Raw genomic sequence first — 21344 nt, 5'->3', positions numbered from 1 at the left:
CTGTGCCAAAGTAACAGTTTTGGAAACAGTTTGCCCCTCATCACCTTGCAAAGCAGCAGCTGTGCGTTCTGTCTGTTGTGTTTCAAAATCGTTTCTGCGTGCGCACACCACCCCCACCCCCACACTGCTACATTATTTGTCTCTTGGTACTCTTACAAAGATACCTTTTTTTGTTGTCCTAATCTTGCTGATGGAGATAAAGTTTCTTTAAGTGTGTTTACCAAAACTGTTCTCTGCATCCAAGGCTAACTGCCTTCAAAAATTAAATTTCCGAATATCTAATTCAAACTCCTATCCTTGCAGGAAATATGTGCCTACAATAATACATAATTATAGTTATTTAAAAAGCCTCATCCTAGGTAAATTTAACCTTTCCCTTTCTATATTCAGAAATTGGAAATCTGAAATCTGGCTTTCATCTGAGCTACCTCATCAGAGTCTTACTGTTTGTATTCTTGTCTCATGTTACTAAGACTTAGAGGCATTTTGTTGTCTGGCTGTGAAGGCCATGATTTAAGCTATATGAAATGCTACATCAGCTAAAATTTTCTTGGATTGTCTGTGTCATTTAAAAAGAGAATCCTCAGTAGCCATCTTGTCATATTCAGCTGTGGGCAACTACAGCAGTTATCTCAGGCCTAGTTAACAGGGGCAGAGACTTTAAGACCAGAAAGTTTGTTATATTTATGTAAACTTGAAAGCTAAAATGTTTTGACTTTGTCTCTTTTTAGCAGTGTTTAAGATTTAATAGAATCGACAAAAGATGCAATGGCAACATGAAACAAAATTTTACGTGCAGTAAGAGGTTAGGATTTGAAATGCACTGCCCGAGTGGATTCAATCACATGTAAGAGGAATTGGATTGTTTTCAGAAACAGAAGATAATACTGACCTGTAAGGTGGTGGAGGTGGAAGTTGCTAGAGTGGCACTTGGTGAATTACTCCTTCAGAGAGGTCAGCACAAACACCGTCTACCAAATGGTTTCTTCTGTGCTGTAACCATTCTGCGATGGGGAGAAATGTGTCCATGCTGGAGTGGATATCACTTGTAAATTTTTGAGTTGTTTGCTGTAATATAAATGTGAAAAGGACAATACTTGTAGAAGGGGAGCCATTTTAAAATCTGTACTATCAGTAGTGTCTGGGCAGTGGGGGCAGTTTTACTTGGCTTAATTAATGAGATGAGCTCGAGGAGGAGGAACTTTGAGATGTATTAGAACAGTGTACTGTAGAGACCCTTGAGTTTGGCAGGACTGATGGTGCTGCTGTCACCATAGACTTGGAGGTTGAGCAGGAACAACAAGAGTCCAGTAGGAATTGTTTGACCAGCGGTCTGAAAAGGGCAGGACCTAGATTATTGGTTTAAAAACAAGAAGCGTGTTTATTCTGGAGCTTCAATAAGAATTTTGAAGGTGAGCTGGTATCTGGTGGCAGGGGGTAAGCACTTTTTATGTCAGGGAAAAATAAAACCTCAGATGTAAAAAGGTATACAAATAGAGCAAGAGTAATGCTTTAAATGTCGTACTAAGCAAATTTGGTTTAAAGTCACAGACTCGTAAAATCATTCTGCACAGAAACAGGCCCCTCAGCCCAACTTGTCCATGCTACCAGGTTTCCTAAACTGAACTACTTCCATTTGTCGCTTTTGGCTCAGATCCTTCTAAACCTTCCCTATCCATTTACTTGTCCAAATGTCTTTTAAATGTTTAACTCTTTCCCCTCTCAACTTAAACCTGTGCTTTCTAGTATTGAATTCCCTTACGCTGGGGAAAAGACCTTGACTATTCACCTTATCTATACTCCTTGTGATTTTATAAACTTCTATAAGATCATCCTCCGGCTCCTAATCTCCAGAGGAATAAAGTCCCAACCTATTTGCTTCTCCTTGGAACTTAAACCTTTCTGTCTCAATATCATCCTTGTTAATCTTTTTTGCCCCCTTTCCAGTTTAATAACATTCATCCTGGTTGCCTTGCTACAGAATTGTATGCAGTACTCCTCCAAATGAGGTCCTACCAATTTCTTATATAGCTGTAACAAATTATAGATTATTGATAGTTTATTGCTAGGTAAATTCCCATCGTGTCAATCAGCCCACTTTGATAACAAACAGATGCTGAGTTTCTTTACCTGAGATGCAAACCATGTCTAAAGCAACATTTTGTCTTGGTGGCTGCTGTGACTCCAAGAATACCGTGCAGTGAAAGTAATGGGACTAAGGCCAAAGTTATTTCGTCGAACAAAGGATTTTTTTTGTTGCAGAGAAGCAGATGTGAAGGTAATCTGCTGGTAACCTTAAGGAAGAAATTGTTGATCCAAGTTTTTTTTTCAAAGCATTCAAAAACTAGGATGGACAAAGAAAGAAGTAAATACGGAATTCAGGCTCATTTATTTTTTTCACCTAATGACCAGTTCATGTGAATATATTAGCAGGAAAATTCAGCTGAAGCAATTTGATATTCTGCAGCTCAGTAATATTGAGAGAGGTGAGGAAGTTGGAAGTGATACCGTAAAAAGAGCCAGCCATTTGAGTCAAATCACTTGTTCCTTTCTCTGAAATTGTCTGTGGGGAGTAGATACTTTTGAGAAATTCTGGTGGTGGTCTGACTTGCTAGCAGTAGCTGATTTCTTGTTGGTTAGGCCACAAACATGATTACAACCTATGTGCATAGTCAGCTACAGTGCAGGTTGTAAAAACAGGTGCTCTTTTTCTTTACAGGTTGAAGAAATGGTGCAAAATCACATGCAGTATTCTCTACAAGATGTAGGTGGTGATGCGAATTGGCAGTTGGTGGTGGAAGAGGGAGAAATGAAGGTGAGGAATATTTGCACTTTTTGGAAGTAATTTAAATGGTCAATCCAGTTTTCTTTGAAAAGAGTAGGTCTTTTCATTTTACTGTTTTTTTCAAGACAAGATTGATCTCAGGAGGCATAAGGTTGAGAGTAATATCAGTTTGTTAATGTTTTAAAGTCTAGAGTCACCCAATCACCCTTAGTCCTCCGTTTTTTTACAGGTCTACAGGAGAGAAGTAGAAGAAAACGGGATTGTCTTAGATCCTCTCAAAGCAACACATTCTGTCAAAGGAGTTACAGGTCATGAAGTATGCCATTACTTCTGGAATGTCGATGTTCGCAATGACTGGGAAAGTATGAATATTTTAGATTTATTTCAAATTAATAGTTTATTGAAGTTATCTTAAATAATTTTAGCATTTATTGATAGATATATAGCAGTTTGTGGTCTCTGATAGTAAAAGCAAACCTTATGAATACAACAGCATAACATGGTATGTGGCCCATAAGCTAAATCTGGCCTCTTTCTTTTAATTCCGGTAAATACTTGCAATTTATTGTAAAATGCTCCAAGAAAATGACTTTTGCCTAGCTATGCAAACACTTCCTGTTTAGATACTGACAATAGTGTTCAAGGTCCAGGCATGCTTTTACGCTATTTGGTAGCCTCCTAAGGAGGCAGTGGCATTGTGATTATGTCACTGGACTCAAGCCAGAATTCCCAGGCTAATATTTTGGAAACACAGCAGATGGTGAAATTTGAATTCAATAAATATCTGCAGTAAAAAGCTAGCCTAATGGCGCACGTGTAACAATTGTTGATTATTGTGCAAACCCATCTGGTTCACTAATGCCTGGCTTTCATGTGATTCCAGACAGCAGCATCGTAGTTGACTCTGGACTGCTGTCTAAAATAGACCAAAATGGCAGTTAGGATAGGCTAATAACAAATGTTGAATGTTGGCTTAGTTAGTGTGCCCATATCTAACGAATGAAAGAAATTTTGACTAGAGGTGATCTTAATTAAGTGATGATTCTTAGCCATACAACACAGTTGACGAAGGTAAACTGCAATCTAGTCCTTTCTTCTAATGCTGTAGATGGCAATAAATGCTCAAAATAATACTAATACCGATGGTGCTCATTGGTCTCTGTCTCGCTTTTCCCTATGTGTAAGTGATCCCCAATCCTGTGCTGTTTTCAAATTTCAGAAGTAGGCTACTTTTACTTAAGTTTGAACTTCTGTTCTTACAAATAACATCTGCAAACAATATTGAGGGAGTGCTCACTGACTGAGATGCTGATTTTGGATGAGATGGTAAAATGGCACAGGCTGTGCTTTTAAGTAATTCAGCTGAGTGTTAAGGTCCCATTTTTTCCTTTAAAGGACAGCAAACATGCTTTTAAAGATTTCTTTGATCAGAATTCTTCCTTCCAAGTCAAAATAGTCAGTGACTTAGTTCATATTCTAAGTGGTCAATCATTTGTATGTAGTGATCTGACAAGGAATGCATCCAATTATACTCCACAGCAACCATTGAAAATTTCCACGTGCTAGAAATTCTATCGGATAATGCAATCATCATCTACCAGACACACAAGGTATGTTCTTTTTTTGATATTAAAATATTATAGGTAGTGACTTGGTGTAGTTCTTTTACTGGGGGAGCTGCTAAGTAATCTGTTTTCTATTTTCAATGGATTTCTTAACTGTCCTTACCAGTGATGGTCAGTACCAGGAGTTAAGATTTTTTCCCTTTCTACTCCACCTTATGTTGACATCAGTCATGATCAAATACAAAGTAAATCTTATTCTACTCCAATGAACCATAATGCCACCAATCTCAAATCTAACCTTCACAACATCAGGCAATTAACCTCTGGAAATAATGCTATTACACAGAGCTGAACAACATTTATAGTAATGTGCACATTTATCTGTGAATCAACAGAAATGATTTGTTTCCTACTTGAATTAGTTTCTTAATAGTATTTGTGACCTCCACTGCACAGGTATTTTAATTTAATAATGGAAAAAGTTGTACATCTAAGAAGGTGAGCACCTTTGAAAAACTGCTCAACTTGACCCCTCCTCTTATTCTGCCCACATTTTGATAAGAAAAGATGAGCTTAACATTTTGGGAATCAACGCAGGGTGAGCTGGAGGAACACAGCAGGTCAGGCAGCATCAGAGAAACAGAAAAGTCTACGTTTCAGGCTGATATGTCCTCACCTGAAACGTCGACTTTCCTGCTCTTCTAATGCTGCCTGACTTGCTGTGCTCCTCCAGCTCCACACTGTGTTGACTCTGACTCCAGCATCTGCAGTTCTTGCTATCTGTGAGTAACATTTTGGGGATCTAACTACCTCCTGTTACTGCTGTCTTCTAATTTCATCTTTTGAAGAACAGATTAGTCAGAATTGTCCAAAAGGGAGACTGGGAGAGGTATTGATGGGTCTGTATTTCTTCTATGCTTGTGGAGCTAACCATTTTAAGAATTGATTGTTTTGTATGGAGTTCACACACAACGCAGTCATTTCTCTGCAAGCAAATCATAGAATTATTTAAGCAGAGATTGGCAGCCAATACTTTTGGTGTTAAAAGTGGAGTGAGAGTTTCTGCAGCACTTCTTTTAAATTTCAGATTGCTAGCATCTGCAATATTTGGCTTTTACTCAAACGCTGAGATGATGGAATTAGAGTGCAACGTAGTGCATTGGCAAAAGTAGCAATCTCCACGAGTTAGATGCATTAATAATTCTGAAGTTGTCTGTGAGAAAATGACCAAGTTGACAATTAAATTCATTTTCATTCAAATGATTTGCAAATGTGTGATTATTTCACAGTATATGACTGTTGCGTTGTGTTGAAGACTTGTTGTAATGGAAAGTGTTTTTTGACTTTGTTTGCTGCTGCTAAGCTATTTTATCTCTCTTTTTCTAGAGAGTTTGGCCAGCTTCACAAAGAGATGTTCTTTACCTATCTGCAATTCGAAAAGTTCCAGCTACAAATGAAAATGATCCGGATACGTGGCTTGTCTGCAATTTTTCTGTGGACCATGATAGTGCACCTGTAAGTGTGTATTTTCACAAAGATTTTCATAGAGTTCTTTTTAAGAACATAAGGAGCAGGAAGAGGCCAATCTGTTATTTGAGCCAGCTCTGGCATTTAAGTTAACAAACTGATCAAATACTTCGAAGCCTTTGACCCACATTATTCCCAGAATGTTTACATCATGGGTAATCAGAAATCTATCAATGTCAACTTTAAATATATTCAAATCCACTTGATAGAGAATTCCAAAGATTTACAGCCTTCAGAATAAAAGAAGTTCTAAATGCATCCCCCTTATTTTTAAGTTATATCTCCTGGATCTCGACTCTCCAACCAGGGGGAGCACATTACTAGTCATCCCTTTTAAGCATTTTGCAGATTTTCAAGAGATCACCTGTTATTCTTTGATACCCAAGAGAATTCAGGCCAACTTGCCCAAATTCTCTCCGTAGAACATTGCTGTCATCCCAGAAACAAGTCAGGTGAATCTTTGTTACACTCCCACTGTGGCAGTAGTAGCCTTCCTGAGATGAGGAGAAGACAGAAGCTTAAAAACAATACTCCAGCAGAGCTCTAACCAGGTTTCTATGCAATCAAAGCAAGACTTCACTACCCCTGTAGGCAAATCCTCTTGCAACAAAGAGTAACATTCCATCAATCTTCTTATTAACTTGCAGCATCTGCATGTTAGCCTTCAGTGACTTATCGACAAGGGCATCTAGGTTCCTTTGAATGTCTACACTTTCCAACATGTATCATTTAAAAGAAAAACTACATAAATGTTGCTCCAACCAAAGTGGATGACCTGACCTTTTTTCATGTTATATTCCATCTTCTGTTTTCTTGCCTATTCACTAAGCCTGTCCAAATCCTCCTGAAGCCATTTTATATCTTCCTTGCAATACACATCCCTCTTGGCTTTGAATTATCTGCAAATAATATTACATTTGGTCCCCATATTCAATTCTTAGTGAACTGCTGGGCCCAAGTATCCTTGCCATATCCTACTAGAATAGAATAGATTTGCAATTTATTGTCACCCCGTATTTACCAAAATACAGTGAGTTGTCTATAAGTTACCACAATTTGGTGCCATTTTAATTACAGAAATTATAAAACGAAATAATTGAAACAATCAGTTTTTTCCCAAATATGTTTTCTTCCTGTTAGCTAATCTTTTAATTTATGCCGTTACAGTACCTCCTGTCTCATAAGTCAGGGTTTTTACAGAATGAAAAGAGGCCCTTTGGCCCATGTCCATTGCAATCATCAAAAATGATCTGTTCCCATTTTTCAGCATTTGCTCTGTAGCCTTCTGTGCTATGGCATGTCAGTTGTCTATCTGAACAGCTCTTAACAGTAAAGGCAGCAGGCCTTAAGACATATTTGTTTCAGATGGTGAACTCCAGGTACTCACCATCTTCTCAGGGAAAACATTTTCCCCATATCCCCTCTAAATCTCCTGCTCCTTGCCTTCAAGCTGTGTTCCCTGATTATCGACATCCATACTTCTACTCGGATTCATATTCTGTTCTTCCTTTCCTCATCAGCTTCTTCCTTCTATGTTGAATTAGCTGCAGGTTAAAGGGTGACTAAGCACCTTAAAGACCTTAAATTAAACTATTTTGTTTTGGTGTTAAAATGGAAAATATTGCAATTCATTCATGCTAACATGTAAAGTTTCTTAAGTAATTGCAGAGAATTCAATCCTGTATGCTGTGCAAAGTCAAGATTATGATATGTTACTCCACCTATTTCACAGCAGAATAACAGATGCGTGCGGGCCAAAATAAATATTGCCATGATCTGCCAGACACTAGTAAGCCCACCAGAAGGAAACCAGGCAATCAGCAGAGATAACATCCTATGCAAGATCACGTATGTAGCTAATGGTGAGTTTCAGACCTTATGTTGCTGAGTTCCAATCAAGTGTACAGCTGCAAGGAAATGCTCCTCCTCCTTCCAGTTTGTGAAGAAGGACTTTGGATGGGAATTTCTAAAAGGACTTGAATGTCACTAGCAGGTGGCTGATAACACCTTCAAGCCTGTGATTATGCCCTTAAATCCAGAAGGTGTGACAGTATTGAAGTGGCATATAGTGTGGTTGGTAATTTAACTCATGAGCCTATTCTGCCAATCTGTTAAGTCATGGTTATTCTGTACCTGAGCTTCATTTACCTGCCTCGACTCCATGTCACTTAATACCCATGTCCTAGCCAAAGTCCTGCAAATTTTGCAAACATTTGAAGAGTACCAGATTTCTATTGTAAGAACAAAAGAGAAGTATGGCACAGGAGCAGAATCCTCACCCCTCCAAGCCTGTGTCGATCATCATGTTCTGAGTAAACTAAAAAACAAACCTTGTTTAGTCCATATCCCTCTATTTCCCCCCCCTATTCATGTAACCATTCAGATGCCTCTTAAATGTTACCAATGTGCCTGCTTCCACCACACCCTCTGGCAGTGCATTCCAGGCTCTGCCCACGCTCTGCATGAAAGCCTTTCCTTTCACATCTCCCTTAAACTTTTGCCCTCTTACCTTGAACTTGTGCCTTCTTGCAATTGAAACTTCAATCCTGGGAAAAAGCCTCTGACTATTCACCCTATTTATGCCTCTCATAATTTTGTAGACCTCTATCAGATTTCCTCTTAGCTGCTGTCTTTACAATGAAAATAATCCTAGTCTTTTTAATGTTTCCTCATAGTTAATGCCCTCGAGACTGGGCAACATCCTGGTGAAACTTCTCTGCACTCTCTCCAAAGTTTCCACATCCTTCTGATAGTGTGGTGATCAAAACTGCACGCAGTACTCTCAAATGCAGCAAAACAAGGGTTTTCTAGCTGCAGCCTGGTTTGCCAGCTCTTGTACACCATGCCCTGGCCAAGGAAGGCGAGCGTGCCAAATGCTGCCTTAATCACCTTGGTCACCTGTGTTGCCACTTTTAGGGAACTATGGACCTGCACGCCCAGATCCATCTGAATGTTGATGTTCCCAAGGATCCATTAACCGTATAACTCACACCTAAATTTGATCCTTCAAAAATGCATCACCTCACTTATTTCCTGTGTATCAAGTAAATGTTTGCTGATTTAACTCCTAAATAGCTATCTCTCTATTTATTTCCCCTTGGTCTGGATTTCTACCAAAGAAAACCGCTCCTCTATGCCACAGCACTGTGGCTTTCCCAACTGCAGTGGTCCAAGAAAACAGATTTTTATTAAGTTCTCGAGGCCAACTGAGTATGGGTAATGAATGCTAGTCTATCCAATGATGCCCAAACTCCATGAATGAATAAAATGCAAGGAACTTTGTACTTTGCCTTATAGAACCCTACCGGAAATAGCTTTCCACTCTCAAAAGCACTCGTTGCTATTTATTTCATGTCACTGAGCTAACATTTTACCCAGTTTGCTACATTCCAGTGGATCCTATTAGCTCTTTTAAAAATTATTCTTCCATGTTAAAACCTTGGTAAAATCCATGTAGACCATATCAACTGTAATACCCTCACCAATCCTACTTGTCACCATCTCTTAATGTAGTCATGTTAGACTAGATGTTTCCCAAAAAAATCCATACTGACTGTCCTTGATTATTGTGTGCCTAAGAGAGAGTTTATCTTGAGTCCAGAATTGCATATTATAATTTGCCCAGTACTGAGGCCAGACTAACTGGCCTATACTTATTCAGTCTACCTTTTGATCCATTTTTAAACAAAGTTAGTGTTAGCAGTGCTCCAATCCACTGGCTCCAGACCTGCTCCATTTGACTAACCCTGGTTAGAAGAACCCATTCACCAGATCTCTTTACTTAACAAGAAAATAACTTTGTTATGAACAGATTGCTTTTATTTGCAGAAAGGAAATATGAATTACTAACAACTCAATTCTTAAACTGTCCTTAAATTAACCCCCTCACATGCAGACTCAGAAAAATAGACAAGAAATGGCTATTAAGAGTGGAAAAAGAAAATAATATGGGAAACAGTTCGATAGCATCAGTCTGGACCACAGTATTTCATTAAGTTTTTTTTTCCCTTTTTGGTTTTCTTCAATTCCTTTGAGCCTTTTTTGAAACACAAAGTTGTTTGCACGCTGATGATCTCATTCGCTGATGATCATTTGTCCTTCGATAACAAAACATAAGAACCAGGAATAAACAATTCATCCCCTCAAGCCAGCTCTGCCATTTAATGCAATCATGGTTGACCTAATTTTGGCCTCAACTCTACTTTTCTGCTCTCCCTGTGACTTGTTACTAATTAAAAATGTGTCTATCTCCTTAAATTTACTGAATGTTCCAGAATCCCCCATGCTCTGGGAATCTGCAGATTCATGACCCTTTGAGAGAAATGATTTCTTCTCAACTGATTTAAATCTGCTACCCCTTATCCTAAAACTTTGGCCTGTTGTTCCAGATTGACCCACATGAGAAAACATCATCTCTCTTTTCTAAATCCTTTTTGTCATCTTTGCACGTCATTTAGATCTCTCCGCATTCTTCTAAACTCACAAATGTAGGCCTGAACTGTCTTCATAAGACAAACCACTCTCACTTGAAATCAATCTAGTGTATCACCTTTGAGCTGCCTTCAATGCAGTACATCTGCTAAAGTAAGGGGACCAAAATCTCACGTTGCTCAAAATGTGGTCTCACTTAAAACCTTGTAGAACTTCCCTACTTTTATACTCTATCTGCTAAGCAAATGGATTTTCGGCATCCTTTATTAGTCTGATTATCTGTACCTACAAACTACTTTTCTGTAATTCATCTCTACACTGAAGCGCTCTGATGTTTCTCTCCATTTAGATAATTTCTCTGAGCAGAATAGATAACCTCACATTTATCCATGTTAAAGAGATAATGGGAACTGCAGATGCTGGAGAATCCAAGATAATAAAATGTGAGGCTAGATGAACACAGCAGGCCAAGCAGCATCTCAGGAGCACAAAAGCTGACGTTTCGGGCCTAGACCCTTCATCAGAGAGGGGGATGGGCTGAGGGTTCTGGAATAAATAGGGAGAGAGGGGGAGGCGGACTGAAGATGGAGAGTAAAGAAGATAGGTGGAGAGAGTATAGGTGGGGAGGGGATAGGTCAGTCCAGGGAAGACGGACAGGTCAAGGAGGTGGGATGAGGTTAGTAGGTAGATGGAGGTGCGGCTTGGGGTGGGAGGAAGGGATGGGTGAGAGGAAGAACAGGTTAGGGAGGCAGAGACAGGTTGGACTGGTTTTGGGATGCAGTGGGTGGAGGGGAAGAGTTGGGCTGGTTGTGTGGTGCAGTGGGGGGAGGGGACGAACTGGGCTGGTTTAGGGATGCGGTGGGGGAAGGGGAGATTTTGAAACTGGTGAAGTCAACATCGATACCATTAGGCTGCAGGGTTCCCAGGCGGAATATGAGCTGCTGTTCCTGCAACCTTCGGGTGGCATCATTGTGGCAGTGCAGGAGGCCCATGATGGACATGTCATCTAAAGAATGGGAGGGGGAGTGGAAATGGTGGAAATTCTTTAGATGACATGTCCATCATGGGCCTCCTGCACTGCCACAATGATGCCACCCGAAGGTTGCAGGAACAACCGCCCCAAGAGGATCCCCCTCGTTCTCACACACCACCCTACCAACCTCCGGATACAACGCATTATCCTCCGACACTTCTGCCATTTACAATCCGACCCCACCACCCAAGACATTTTTCCATCCCCTCCCCTGTCTGCTTTCCGGAGAGACCACTCTCTCCGTGACTCCCTTGTTCGCTCCACACTGCCCTCCAACCCCACCACACCCGGCACCTTCCCCTGCAACCGCAGGAAATGCTACACTTGTCCCCACACCTCCTCCCTCACCCCCATCCCAGGCCCCAAGATGACATTCCACATCAAGCAGAGGTTCACCCGCACATCTGCCAATGTGGTATACTGCATCCACTGTACCCGGTGCGGCTTCCTCTACATTGGGGAAACCAAGCGGAGGCTTGGGGACCGCTTTGCAGAACACCTCCGCTCAGTTCGCAACAAACAACTGCACCTCCCAGTCGCAAACCATTTCCACTCCCCCTCCCATTCTCTTGATGACATGTCCATCATGGGCCTCCTGCACTGCCACAATGATGCCACCCGAAGGTTGCAGGAACAGCAACTCATATTCCGCCTGGGAACCCTGCAGCCATATGGTATCAATGTGGACTTCACTAGTTTCAAAATCTCCCCTTCCCCTACTGCATCCCTAAACCAGCCCAGTTCATCCCCTCCCCCCACTGCACCACACAACCAGCCCAGCTCTCGCCCCCCCCCCCCCCCCCACCCACTGCATCCCAAAACCAGTCCAACCTGTCTCTGCCTCCCTAACCGGTTCTTCCTCTCACCCATCCCTTCCTCCCACCCCAAGCCGCACCCCCAGCTACCTACTAACCTCATCCCACCTCCTTGACCTGTCCGTCTTCCCTGGACTGACCTATCCCCTCCCTACCTCCCCACCTACACTCTCTCCACCTATCTTCTTTACTCTCCATCTTCGGTCCGTCTCCCCCTCTCTCCCTATTTATTCCAGTTCCCTCCCCCCATCCCCCTCTCTGATGAAGGGTCTAGGCCCGAAACGTCAGCTTTTGTGCTCCTGAGATGCTGCTTGGCCTGCTGTGTTCATCCAGCCTCACATTTTATTATCTTGGAATCTCCAGCATCTGCAGTTCCCATTATCTCTCATTGTCAAGCAAGCGTCCCTTAGTTCAGAATCAGTCAGCTCTGCTGGCATCTGCTTTTGGTGTCCCTGTTTCAGGGGAAGTGCAGCATTGTTTATAACTCTCTCAATGTGCTCCAGTAAGTGTGATTTTTTTTTAAAATGGCAGTCATTGCTTTGCCGAGTTTCCTTAGTTTAAAGAAGTGTCTTTTTTTTTCAGTCCCTAGCGCAAGAATAATTTGAGATGTGATCTTTACAATAGCATATTTTGAAATGTAAGATTTGGCTTGAATTACTGTTTTGACATAGCAGAAGGTTATCTATATGTAATTCTGCAAGTGGTTTCATCCAGCAACATCTTGACTTTGTCAAATAAATACCTGCCATTGTTTAAAATAGTGGAGTGAATCATTTTGTTTTGTCTTTTTAAACTGTTCAATTTGTCCAATAAGTGGTGATTAATTTGTTTTTTTTGTTCTTAGTAAATCCTGGAGGATGGGCACCAGCATCAGTACTTCGAGCAGTTGCAAAACGTGAATATCCCAAATTCCTCAAACGTTTCACGTCCTATGTACAGGAGAAAACTGCAGGCAAAGATATTCTCTTCTAGTATCTAGAGGTATGATGTAACGTCAGTTATTTTTGTTGAAGTGCCATTAAAATAGGAATGCCAATAGGAAAATGAGAACAAATGACTTCAATGTTTTTATAACTGCTGATACTTAATTAAATTTGAAGATTGTAGTTCTGTAGATGTTGGGTTGTTTAGATTATTTGACTCTGAAGATTCTCCATGATTACATAAACTGCCTGATTAGAATTAATCCAACTTTAAAAGCATGTTCCTTGCTGAATTATAACAGTACTCTACATGGGGGGGTAGATATTTCCAGTAAGAAGAGCACAATTTTACTACTAGATCGCTGATATAAATGAACCATTCCATGATAACAAAGTGTGAAGCTGGATGAACACAGCAGGCCAAGCAGCATCTCAGGAGCACAAAAGCTGACATTTCGTGCCTAGACTCTCCAAACCATTCCATGAACTTGTTTTTAGTGGGATGTGTGGCTGACAAAATCAGTATTTGTTCCCATTCCTAATCATTGTTGAACTAAGTAGCTTGTTCAGGTGTTTCAGAGGGCAATTAGAAGGCAAATGTTTTGCTGTTAATCTGGAAGCAGACTAGGTAAATATGGCAGTTTAAAAAAAATCTTCGAGATGTGGTTGTTAGTGGCTAGGGCAGCATTATATCCCATACATAATTGCCCAGAAAGCAGTTAAGAGTCAGCCACATTGCTATGTGTCTGCTGTGACATGTAGGCCAGAACAGGTACGATCGGCAGTTTTCTTCGCTCCAGGGAACCAGATGGGTTTTTCCCCTGGTTTCATGGTCATCGTCAGATTCATAATTCCAAACATTTTTGTTGTCTCAGACATGAGTGAACCAGATGGGTTTTTTTATAACAATGGTTTTGTATTAACTGTTACTGAGACTTGTTTTTGTGTGTTTTTTTTTTAAAATGTGAATTGAAAATCCATCGTTAGTCTTTTCTCTGGCTTACTGATCTAGTAGTATCACCCCACTACTCCACTGTCTGAAATGGTCTATAGTGTTTACAGCTAAGTAATCTGAGGAAGATTCTATCACAAAATATTTTTTATTGGATTGTAGGAGAATGTGTTAGAAATATCCTATATTAGTGTTCCATTTTGTTATGAAATTGTTCATATGTTTAAGGTAGTGTACAAATTAGCAAGTTCAAACAGTTGTCTTATCAATATTGGAGTAATTCATCTTGTGCATTTAGTTTTCAGCATGGATTTGCTGCTGTTTTGACCATGCTTTCCTCAGCAATCAACATGCCGACAAGAAGGTGCCCTCCTACGCTTGAGGATCACAGTGACTTCATGCTGGTCCGATGAATTTCCAGCATTCTTTCCCCTTGTAAGCCAGTCGTGGTCCTCAGCCTGCGCCTAATTGATGTAGGCTGTCATTTCACGTCTGTGGCTGATCTGTTCCATTTTTGTGTGTCTGTGTTATTCATCTGTATGTGAAGCTCATCAGCTGTTTACAATTTAACCAAGCCTTTTTTACAAAAAAAAATCACATTTTGGATCAAAAACAATAGGTTGAAGGCGTTAATTGTTTTTAAAAAAAGCATGTTTGTTGTAGGCCTGCATAATCATGGCCAAAATTTCAACATTTTTGCAACAAACAAAACTGAATTTGTGATGTTAAGTTGCTCAAATGTTAGCCATCTTTGGGGTCTACAGTAAGGTGTAATTTCTTTAAGTCTTACTCAAGTTTTGCTAGTTAGCATTCTATAATCACTGAACTCGTCACATTCTTCTACTGTTCTAAAACCAGTCCTTGCTTCTAACATTGAAACTGATTTCTTAAAACTAATTCAGGGATGTCTAAGCCCTTTGACCTCTGGCATTTGCCCTTTCTCTTTCTTACGATCTCCCATGAAGAACATCTAGTTCTGATGGAGATTTTGAAAAGCTTTATTTCTGTTTTGTTTACAAACTATATTTCTACTGCATTTTTAGTTTGTATATTTGTTACATATGTATTTTCTGTTGTAATTGAAAGTTCTGAAATCTTTTAAGATGTTGGTATGGGCTGAAAGGAGGATTACTTGAAACATGTCAAATAAGGATTTTTCATGTTGTAATAGATTGGAGTTTTAGTTATGACCAGTGTAGACATTGTTGAAAGATGAATGACTGTGTTTTAAGCAATATCGATAGAAGTGTGCATTATTGTGAATAAGGTACACCAGCTAGGCTTAGGTGAAGCCCATTGCATAAATCGTTTGTGCACAATGTTCAAAAGGTGCACAAGTTCTATTCATTAATGCAATTGTGTAAAATCTGTTCTGAATTGAAATAAGCGTGGTTCCTAATGTTTAATCAGAACTAGCCAGTTGTATTTCAGGAATACATTTATATGCTCTTGATACTTTGTGGAATGGATGCATCTAGACAACCTCAATTCCCATGAAATTCCATGCAGTCAGACCTTTTCTTTCTTCCTGTTGATTTCCATGGAATACTTCATGCTGTGTCTCTTACTGGATGCAGCTATAATTAAACATCTTTTTTTAAGACTGCTGGATTCTAGAAATCTTTCATTGTACATTTGTGCACAATGTTCTCCACTCATATTGCAGCTAAGACTTGATTTTTATTTTAATGCATCTAGCATTTAGAGCCGCCATAGAACATTTAATATTTTAATAATTGGTGTTACAACTAAAATGATATAGGCAAATACATATCAATGTGACCAGCAGACTTTATTTTTTCAGCACAACATCATCACTGTTGTGTATGCATAGCAACAGATTCAAATGTGTAAGTGCCTAAATTTGAGGATTGTTATGCACTCAATAAGTTGACTCTTAAGAAAGCTGGTATGTATGAATAACTGGTGAAGTTTAATTGAGGATAACTTCATGCTTAGATTATCCTTGAACTTTTAGGCTAGGTGATAAATCCAAACGTTCAGGAAAATCTTTCTGATCATCTCCATTCTTCACCACACACTGTTCATATCTGTATTTAAAATTTAATTTGTGGTAAGTAATAAATCAACAGGAAGTAAGATTTTTCTAAATCAAATGCAATGGTTTTGCTGTATTCAAATAGAGTAACTGGTTATGAGGACCTACTGTACCACTGAAATGCAGAAAATTGGATATTTTGTTTGCTTTGTCATTGAGGAATTGTGGGAGTAGTCAATCCTAGCTGGTTCTTGATGAAGATATAATGAAATTAAGTGCAATCCCTAAAATAGTAGTTACAATTCCTGCTATGGGCAGATTTATTTTTAAATAGAGATGCTCCACTAGCCCCTAACCTCAAAAACACACCCAAGTGACTAACTGGATCAGTTTTTTTGACGCTATTCCCTCCTGTTTTAAAATTGTCTTCCAAGTTATTTTTCAAAAGATTATTTCTTGCAAGTTTCCCTATTCCCTTGATCAATTTTATATAAAATTAATATTTCAGTTGCAAATATTAAGATAAACATGAAAATCAGAATTAAAAATTCTTGGATGTTGTGTGGCCTCTTTGTATCAACTTGGATACAGCTAGCATTAAGAAATGGTGGTAACAATGATCCTTATTGTAAAGGAATAGTGTTGGCTGTGGATTGCAGCAAGTAAGACCTAACATTGTAGTGATATATTTTGGGAGTTCAAGTCTGAAGCACAGTAATAATGGCAAATCTAGGTTCTTCACCATCTCTTGATAATGTCTAGAAGTCATTGTTCCAATGAAAAGGGGCAAGTTTCTGCTTTGAAGAATACCACACGTAACAGCACCTTACTAAAATCATGAGTAAGATGAGTTAGGTAAATTCATGTCCATGCTAATGGGAGAAGCTGAAGTTTTCATCTAACCGGTTTTTGTTTAATCCTTGGGTTAATTTAACATGATGCTTTTTGTGGTGGAAAATTATTTTCATCTGCCCTGTGCAGTAATGCCTTTCAACTGTGCAAGAAGAAGTTACAACTGGCAATAGAAATGTACAGATTGATGTCATGATTGCATAAATGAGTAATGCACCTGATTCTGAACATGAGGTTCAGTAGCTTACAGATTCCGGTGGTTTATTATGCTGCTTACTTCCAGCAACTGTTAATTTCAGGTTGCTTAAAAACCCTTGCATTCATCACTGAGTAACCAACCAAGTGTGTGCATACATTTTATCGGGAACTTGGGGGTGGCATACTATAAAATTTGATTGAATATTCCAATGAAAAGCCGTTATATACCTGACTAACTCATCAATGGGAACTTTAGCAATGATCCAGGTTAAAAACCTGATAAGCTAAATTCAGCTAACTTTTAATAAATTGGGAAGTTTACGTGTATAGAACTTGATATTGCTAGTCACAATTGCACTAAATGTGATGTAATTTTGAAATTATTCTGGGATAAAGTGATTACACTAAAAGGGGATTGTAAAGTATTGAAACTTTTCTGGAATGTATAAACACATCATTTACAGGTTAAAATATGAACTTTTATTTCAAAATATGTTGAATGTGTAGAATGTGGTAAGAGATTTGTTTTATGAAAGCTTTACATCCTGATTTAGCTTTGTGTACAGCAAAACACTGGTTTATGTGTCTGTGATGTTGGACTGTAAAACAGTTTTTCCAATCAGCAATGTGTAAAAGATTAAGTTTATAAAGTTTAATTCCTCCATGTTACACAAATTAAAATCCAGTATTTAAAAAGTGAAAAGTATTAAAACATTATAGAAGATCTTGGGCATTCTGTCTTTTTTTGAAATGTTAATCATGTGTAAATGGTAAAATATTTGCAACTTCAATACACCTTAAGTGCACTCAGTTTCCACCTCAGTATTCCTTCATGAAGATGAAATGATTCGAACTGGTGAGGTCCATGCCTCACTAACTGTGAGTGGGGATCCTCTAGGATTAGCAGTAGACACCGTTGCTCTACCATTGATCTTAAAATCTCAGTAAATGGAAACACTACAGTGAGGAGGCATGGTCCATACTACTAGTAGTAGTAGTCATGTTGCTGATGAGAGCTGCATTTGATTTATTGCTCCCACTCTGATTTGCATTCTATCAGATAATTCTGTAGGAAATGCTGTGTGAGGAGTGAGTAGCTCTTATCGGGGTGTTTGTACTAAGCAGATTGTTTAGTTCATGACAGTGAGCTGAAAACTGAACCTTCAGGTTGGGTGGAAGCTGGAAGAAAATGTGTAAAATGCTCTCAAAATAAATGGTTAAATATGTTTTAACTGCAAGAAATACTTTGTATGTCACAGGTATATAGTACAATTTGTGTCTTCGACTTGAACTTTCTTTACTGAAATGTATAAATTTCATTCACTTGTTGGTTTTTAAAATCATCATCTGTTTGGGGTGTCATTATCTTCAGTTGAGATTGTTTGTTTGCCATGAGTTAGAAGTATTTTTAGTTTGCGTTCAGTAACATAGGCATTGCAGTCATTTTTGCTGTGGCTTCAGAGAGTTAAACTCTATGTAACTGAAAAGATGGTGAGATGTGATGAAACCTAAGCTGATAGGCTGAAATATCTCTGCTGATTTACTTCACTAAATGAGCCCATCATAGGTGACATTTTGCCACCCTGAAATATGCACTTTTTAACTTTTCCATTGATTGTTACTTTTTACAAATAAACTCTACTTTTAGTAAATGAATGGATAGACACTTTGTGATACCACAGTATGTTAAATTTAGGATAATAGGATTCAGATTTCGGAATTGGTAGTTTCTTGGGTATTTTATCTGTGAACTCTCTCTCATCTAATTAGAGCCTTTGCTACTTGTGCTCAGTGTTTATTATGGAATTTCTTTTTTTTTGGAAAATCTGAACTCTTGCCAAGGAACTCGGAGCCCTGGTCCATCTTTCACCTGCCAAGGCAAGGGCTTCCTGCATCAGCAGTAATGGATACAAACTAGCAGTAATGGATACAAACTAGTTTTGCATCTCTGACATAATTTTAGAATTACACAGCACCGATAGAGACCATTTATACTGTGTGCTGGTGCCAGCACAATAGTTCTGTTGAAGTTGATCAAGAACATAGAGGTGGAAAGTACTCAGCAAGTCTAACGAAGGTGAATGTTTTAATGTTTTATTGTATCAAACCTTAAAATGTTGTATAGAGATGTTTAATAAACCAAACATCTTTTAGTTTATGTGCGTACAATTTTGAATGAACTTGTAATTAGGCCAGTGCCTTGGGATTTAGTGACTTTGGCTGCAATAATTTCTGATGTAAAATCAGCAACCTGCCACATTAACTTTGTCTTCTCTCCTCGAAAGTACCTTATTTCCTGTGTATTTCAGCAACTTTTGTTTTTACATTAGTCTAAATAATTTCTGCCACATTAATCCTTAACTCTAACCATGTTTTCTATCCTTGCAGTGATAGATGTGGATTCTTAAGGGAAAATTTTGACACTTGCCCTTAGTGTGGGGTGTGGGCATCGTTAGTTTGGCCAGAATTTAATGGCTATCCTGAATTGCCTTGTTGAAGAAGATGTTGAGCTGCTGCCTTAAACCATTTCAATGTACAGACTTCCACGGTGCTGTTAATGGAGAGATTTTCACAATTTTGATCATCTAACAGTGAAGGAATGAAGAACATTGTGGTGTAGCTTGGAGGGACCAGGTGGTGATGTTTCCACAAATCTGCACTTGTCCTTCTAAGTGGTCAAGGTTGTGGGTTTGGAAGATGCTGTGGAAGGAGCATTGGTGAGTTACCATCTTAGAGTATCTCACTCTGCTGCTTCTGAGCATCAATGGGAAGTAGATGGGCACCACTGCAGATTTGTGCTTGCAGGTGGTGGGCAGGCCTTAGAAAGTTGGTGTCGAATTACTCACTGGAGGATTCATAGCCTTGGACCTATTCTCGTAGCCACGTGGAACGGCTGGTCCCCTTCGGTTTCTGATCACAGATATTAATAGTGGAGATTTAGTAATGCTAATGCCGTTGACCAATGATATGGTGATACACTTTTTTTTCTTGGCGATGGTCATTGCTTGAAACTTGAGACACAAATCCAAGCTCAGAATCATGAGTTACTCCCTCTCTTTCATTGGTGTCTTGCTAAGACTGGAAAGTCAATGATCTTTCACTTATAGATGAAACAGTTGAACGTTGTACGAGTAGAAAATCAGCTGTGCGAACCAGCTCAGTCAGTGCTATAGATTTAATTTTGAAGAATACTCTTTTATGTCCAACTTTTTCCATTAATGACCTTGCACCTAGTGAAGAATAAATTTGGACTGCGCCCCAGATCTTTAATTTGAGAAAGCTGGAAGTTTAATGGATGCTTTATTTACTTCTCTCAGAACTCATTTGGAATTATTGAAGAGAACTCCAGTTTAAACTGCAGATACTCAAGATCTGAAACACAAACACACTGCTGGAGAAACTTTGGTCTGGCAGCATCTGAGGAGAAAAAGCAGTTAAATGTTTTGAATCCATTGCCCCTGGAGTTTCTTCAGTCTCTTTTTCATGGTCAAGTTTACATTATTAGGGTCGTTTAAATATGAGTTAGGTACCTCTGTCTGTGCATACACCATAAAAAAAACTTTTTATTGTTCAGCTTTGAACTGCAAACCAGGTATTTTGTGGCTAGGTTTAAGCTTCTTCTTTTAAGTACAATTGGCTTATGGAACCCATTTAGAAAGTACTTTTCTCCCCTTCAAATTTGCACCTAAATTTGCATAATATTGGATATAAAATTTGCCATAATCCAGCAACATGTTATGGAACATTTTTGAAAATATTTCTAAAAATATCCTTTTGATTATTTTGTCATTCATTGTTTTTAAACAATTAGCTAGTTGGGTTGAAGGGCAGGGACAGTTCTTTAAAAATTAAAGAAAGCTTTTAACATGTCAATTCTGTTAAAACTATCAGCTGAATTTTATGGATACTGTTTTAATAGAACTTTCTCTATGCCTTCAAGTTGCAAGTGGTGGACACTCGCAAAAGTGATTTTTTTTTTACTTTCATGGTATGTGGGCATCTCTGGTAAAGCCAGTATTTGTTTCCTGTCCCCAGCTTCCACGAGAAATTGACTGAATTTTACCGCCACCTTTAGTAGGGAATGCAGTTGTTACAAAGAGAAAAGGGAAGACCAGAAACTGAGGTGTAAAGATGTATTTTTAAAACAAAACAATTGGAGAAACTCTGCAGGTCTGCTAGCAGAGTTAGTGTTTCTGATACAGTGACCCTTCAGAATTGGACCCAAACATTAATTCTGCTTTTTGTCCACAAATGCTTACAAACC

The 21344-nt window shown here is 39.0% G+C and overlaps 1 protein-coding gene across 7 annotated transcripts in view; it reads left to right on the top strand.

Moving 5' to 3' along the window:
• The window catches only part of LOC125450798 (ceramide transfer protein), a 100786-nt gene extending 82981 nt beyond the window's left edge, over window positions 1–17805 (top strand). For 6 of the 7 annotated variants that reach the window (XM_048526990.2, XM_048526993.2, XM_048526989.2 and 3 more), the window contains 7 exons: window positions 2720–2815; window positions 3015–3147; window positions 4325–4395; window positions 5737–5865; window positions 7610–7739; window positions 13001–13137; window positions 14330–17805. In XM_048526990.2, the coding sequence (XP_048382947.1) occupies window positions 2720–2815; window positions 3015–3147; window positions 4325–4395; window positions 5737–5865; window positions 7610–7739; window positions 13001–13128 (687 nt within the window). In that variant the 3' untranslated portion in view covers window positions 13129–13137; window positions 14330–17805. The remainder of the gene's footprint in view (window positions 1–2719; window positions 2816–3014; window positions 3148–4324; window positions 4396–5736; window positions 5866–7609; window positions 7740–13000; window positions 13138–14329) is intronic. The other variant, XM_048526988.2, reaches the window with a different exon arrangement.
• Window positions 17806–21344: the final 3539 nt, after the last annotated feature.

This window comes from Stegostoma tigrinum, chromosome 3 (genome assembly GCF_030684315.1).
Source record: "Stegostoma tigrinum isolate sSteTig4 chromosome 3, sSteTig4.hap1, whole genome shotgun sequence".
NCBI lineage: Eukaryota > Metazoa > Chordata > Chondrichthyes > Orectolobiformes > Stegostomatidae > Stegostoma > Stegostoma tigrinum.
The sequence above is the reverse complement of the archived record's forward strand: the minus strand, read 5'-3'. Positions and strand labels throughout refer to the sequence as shown.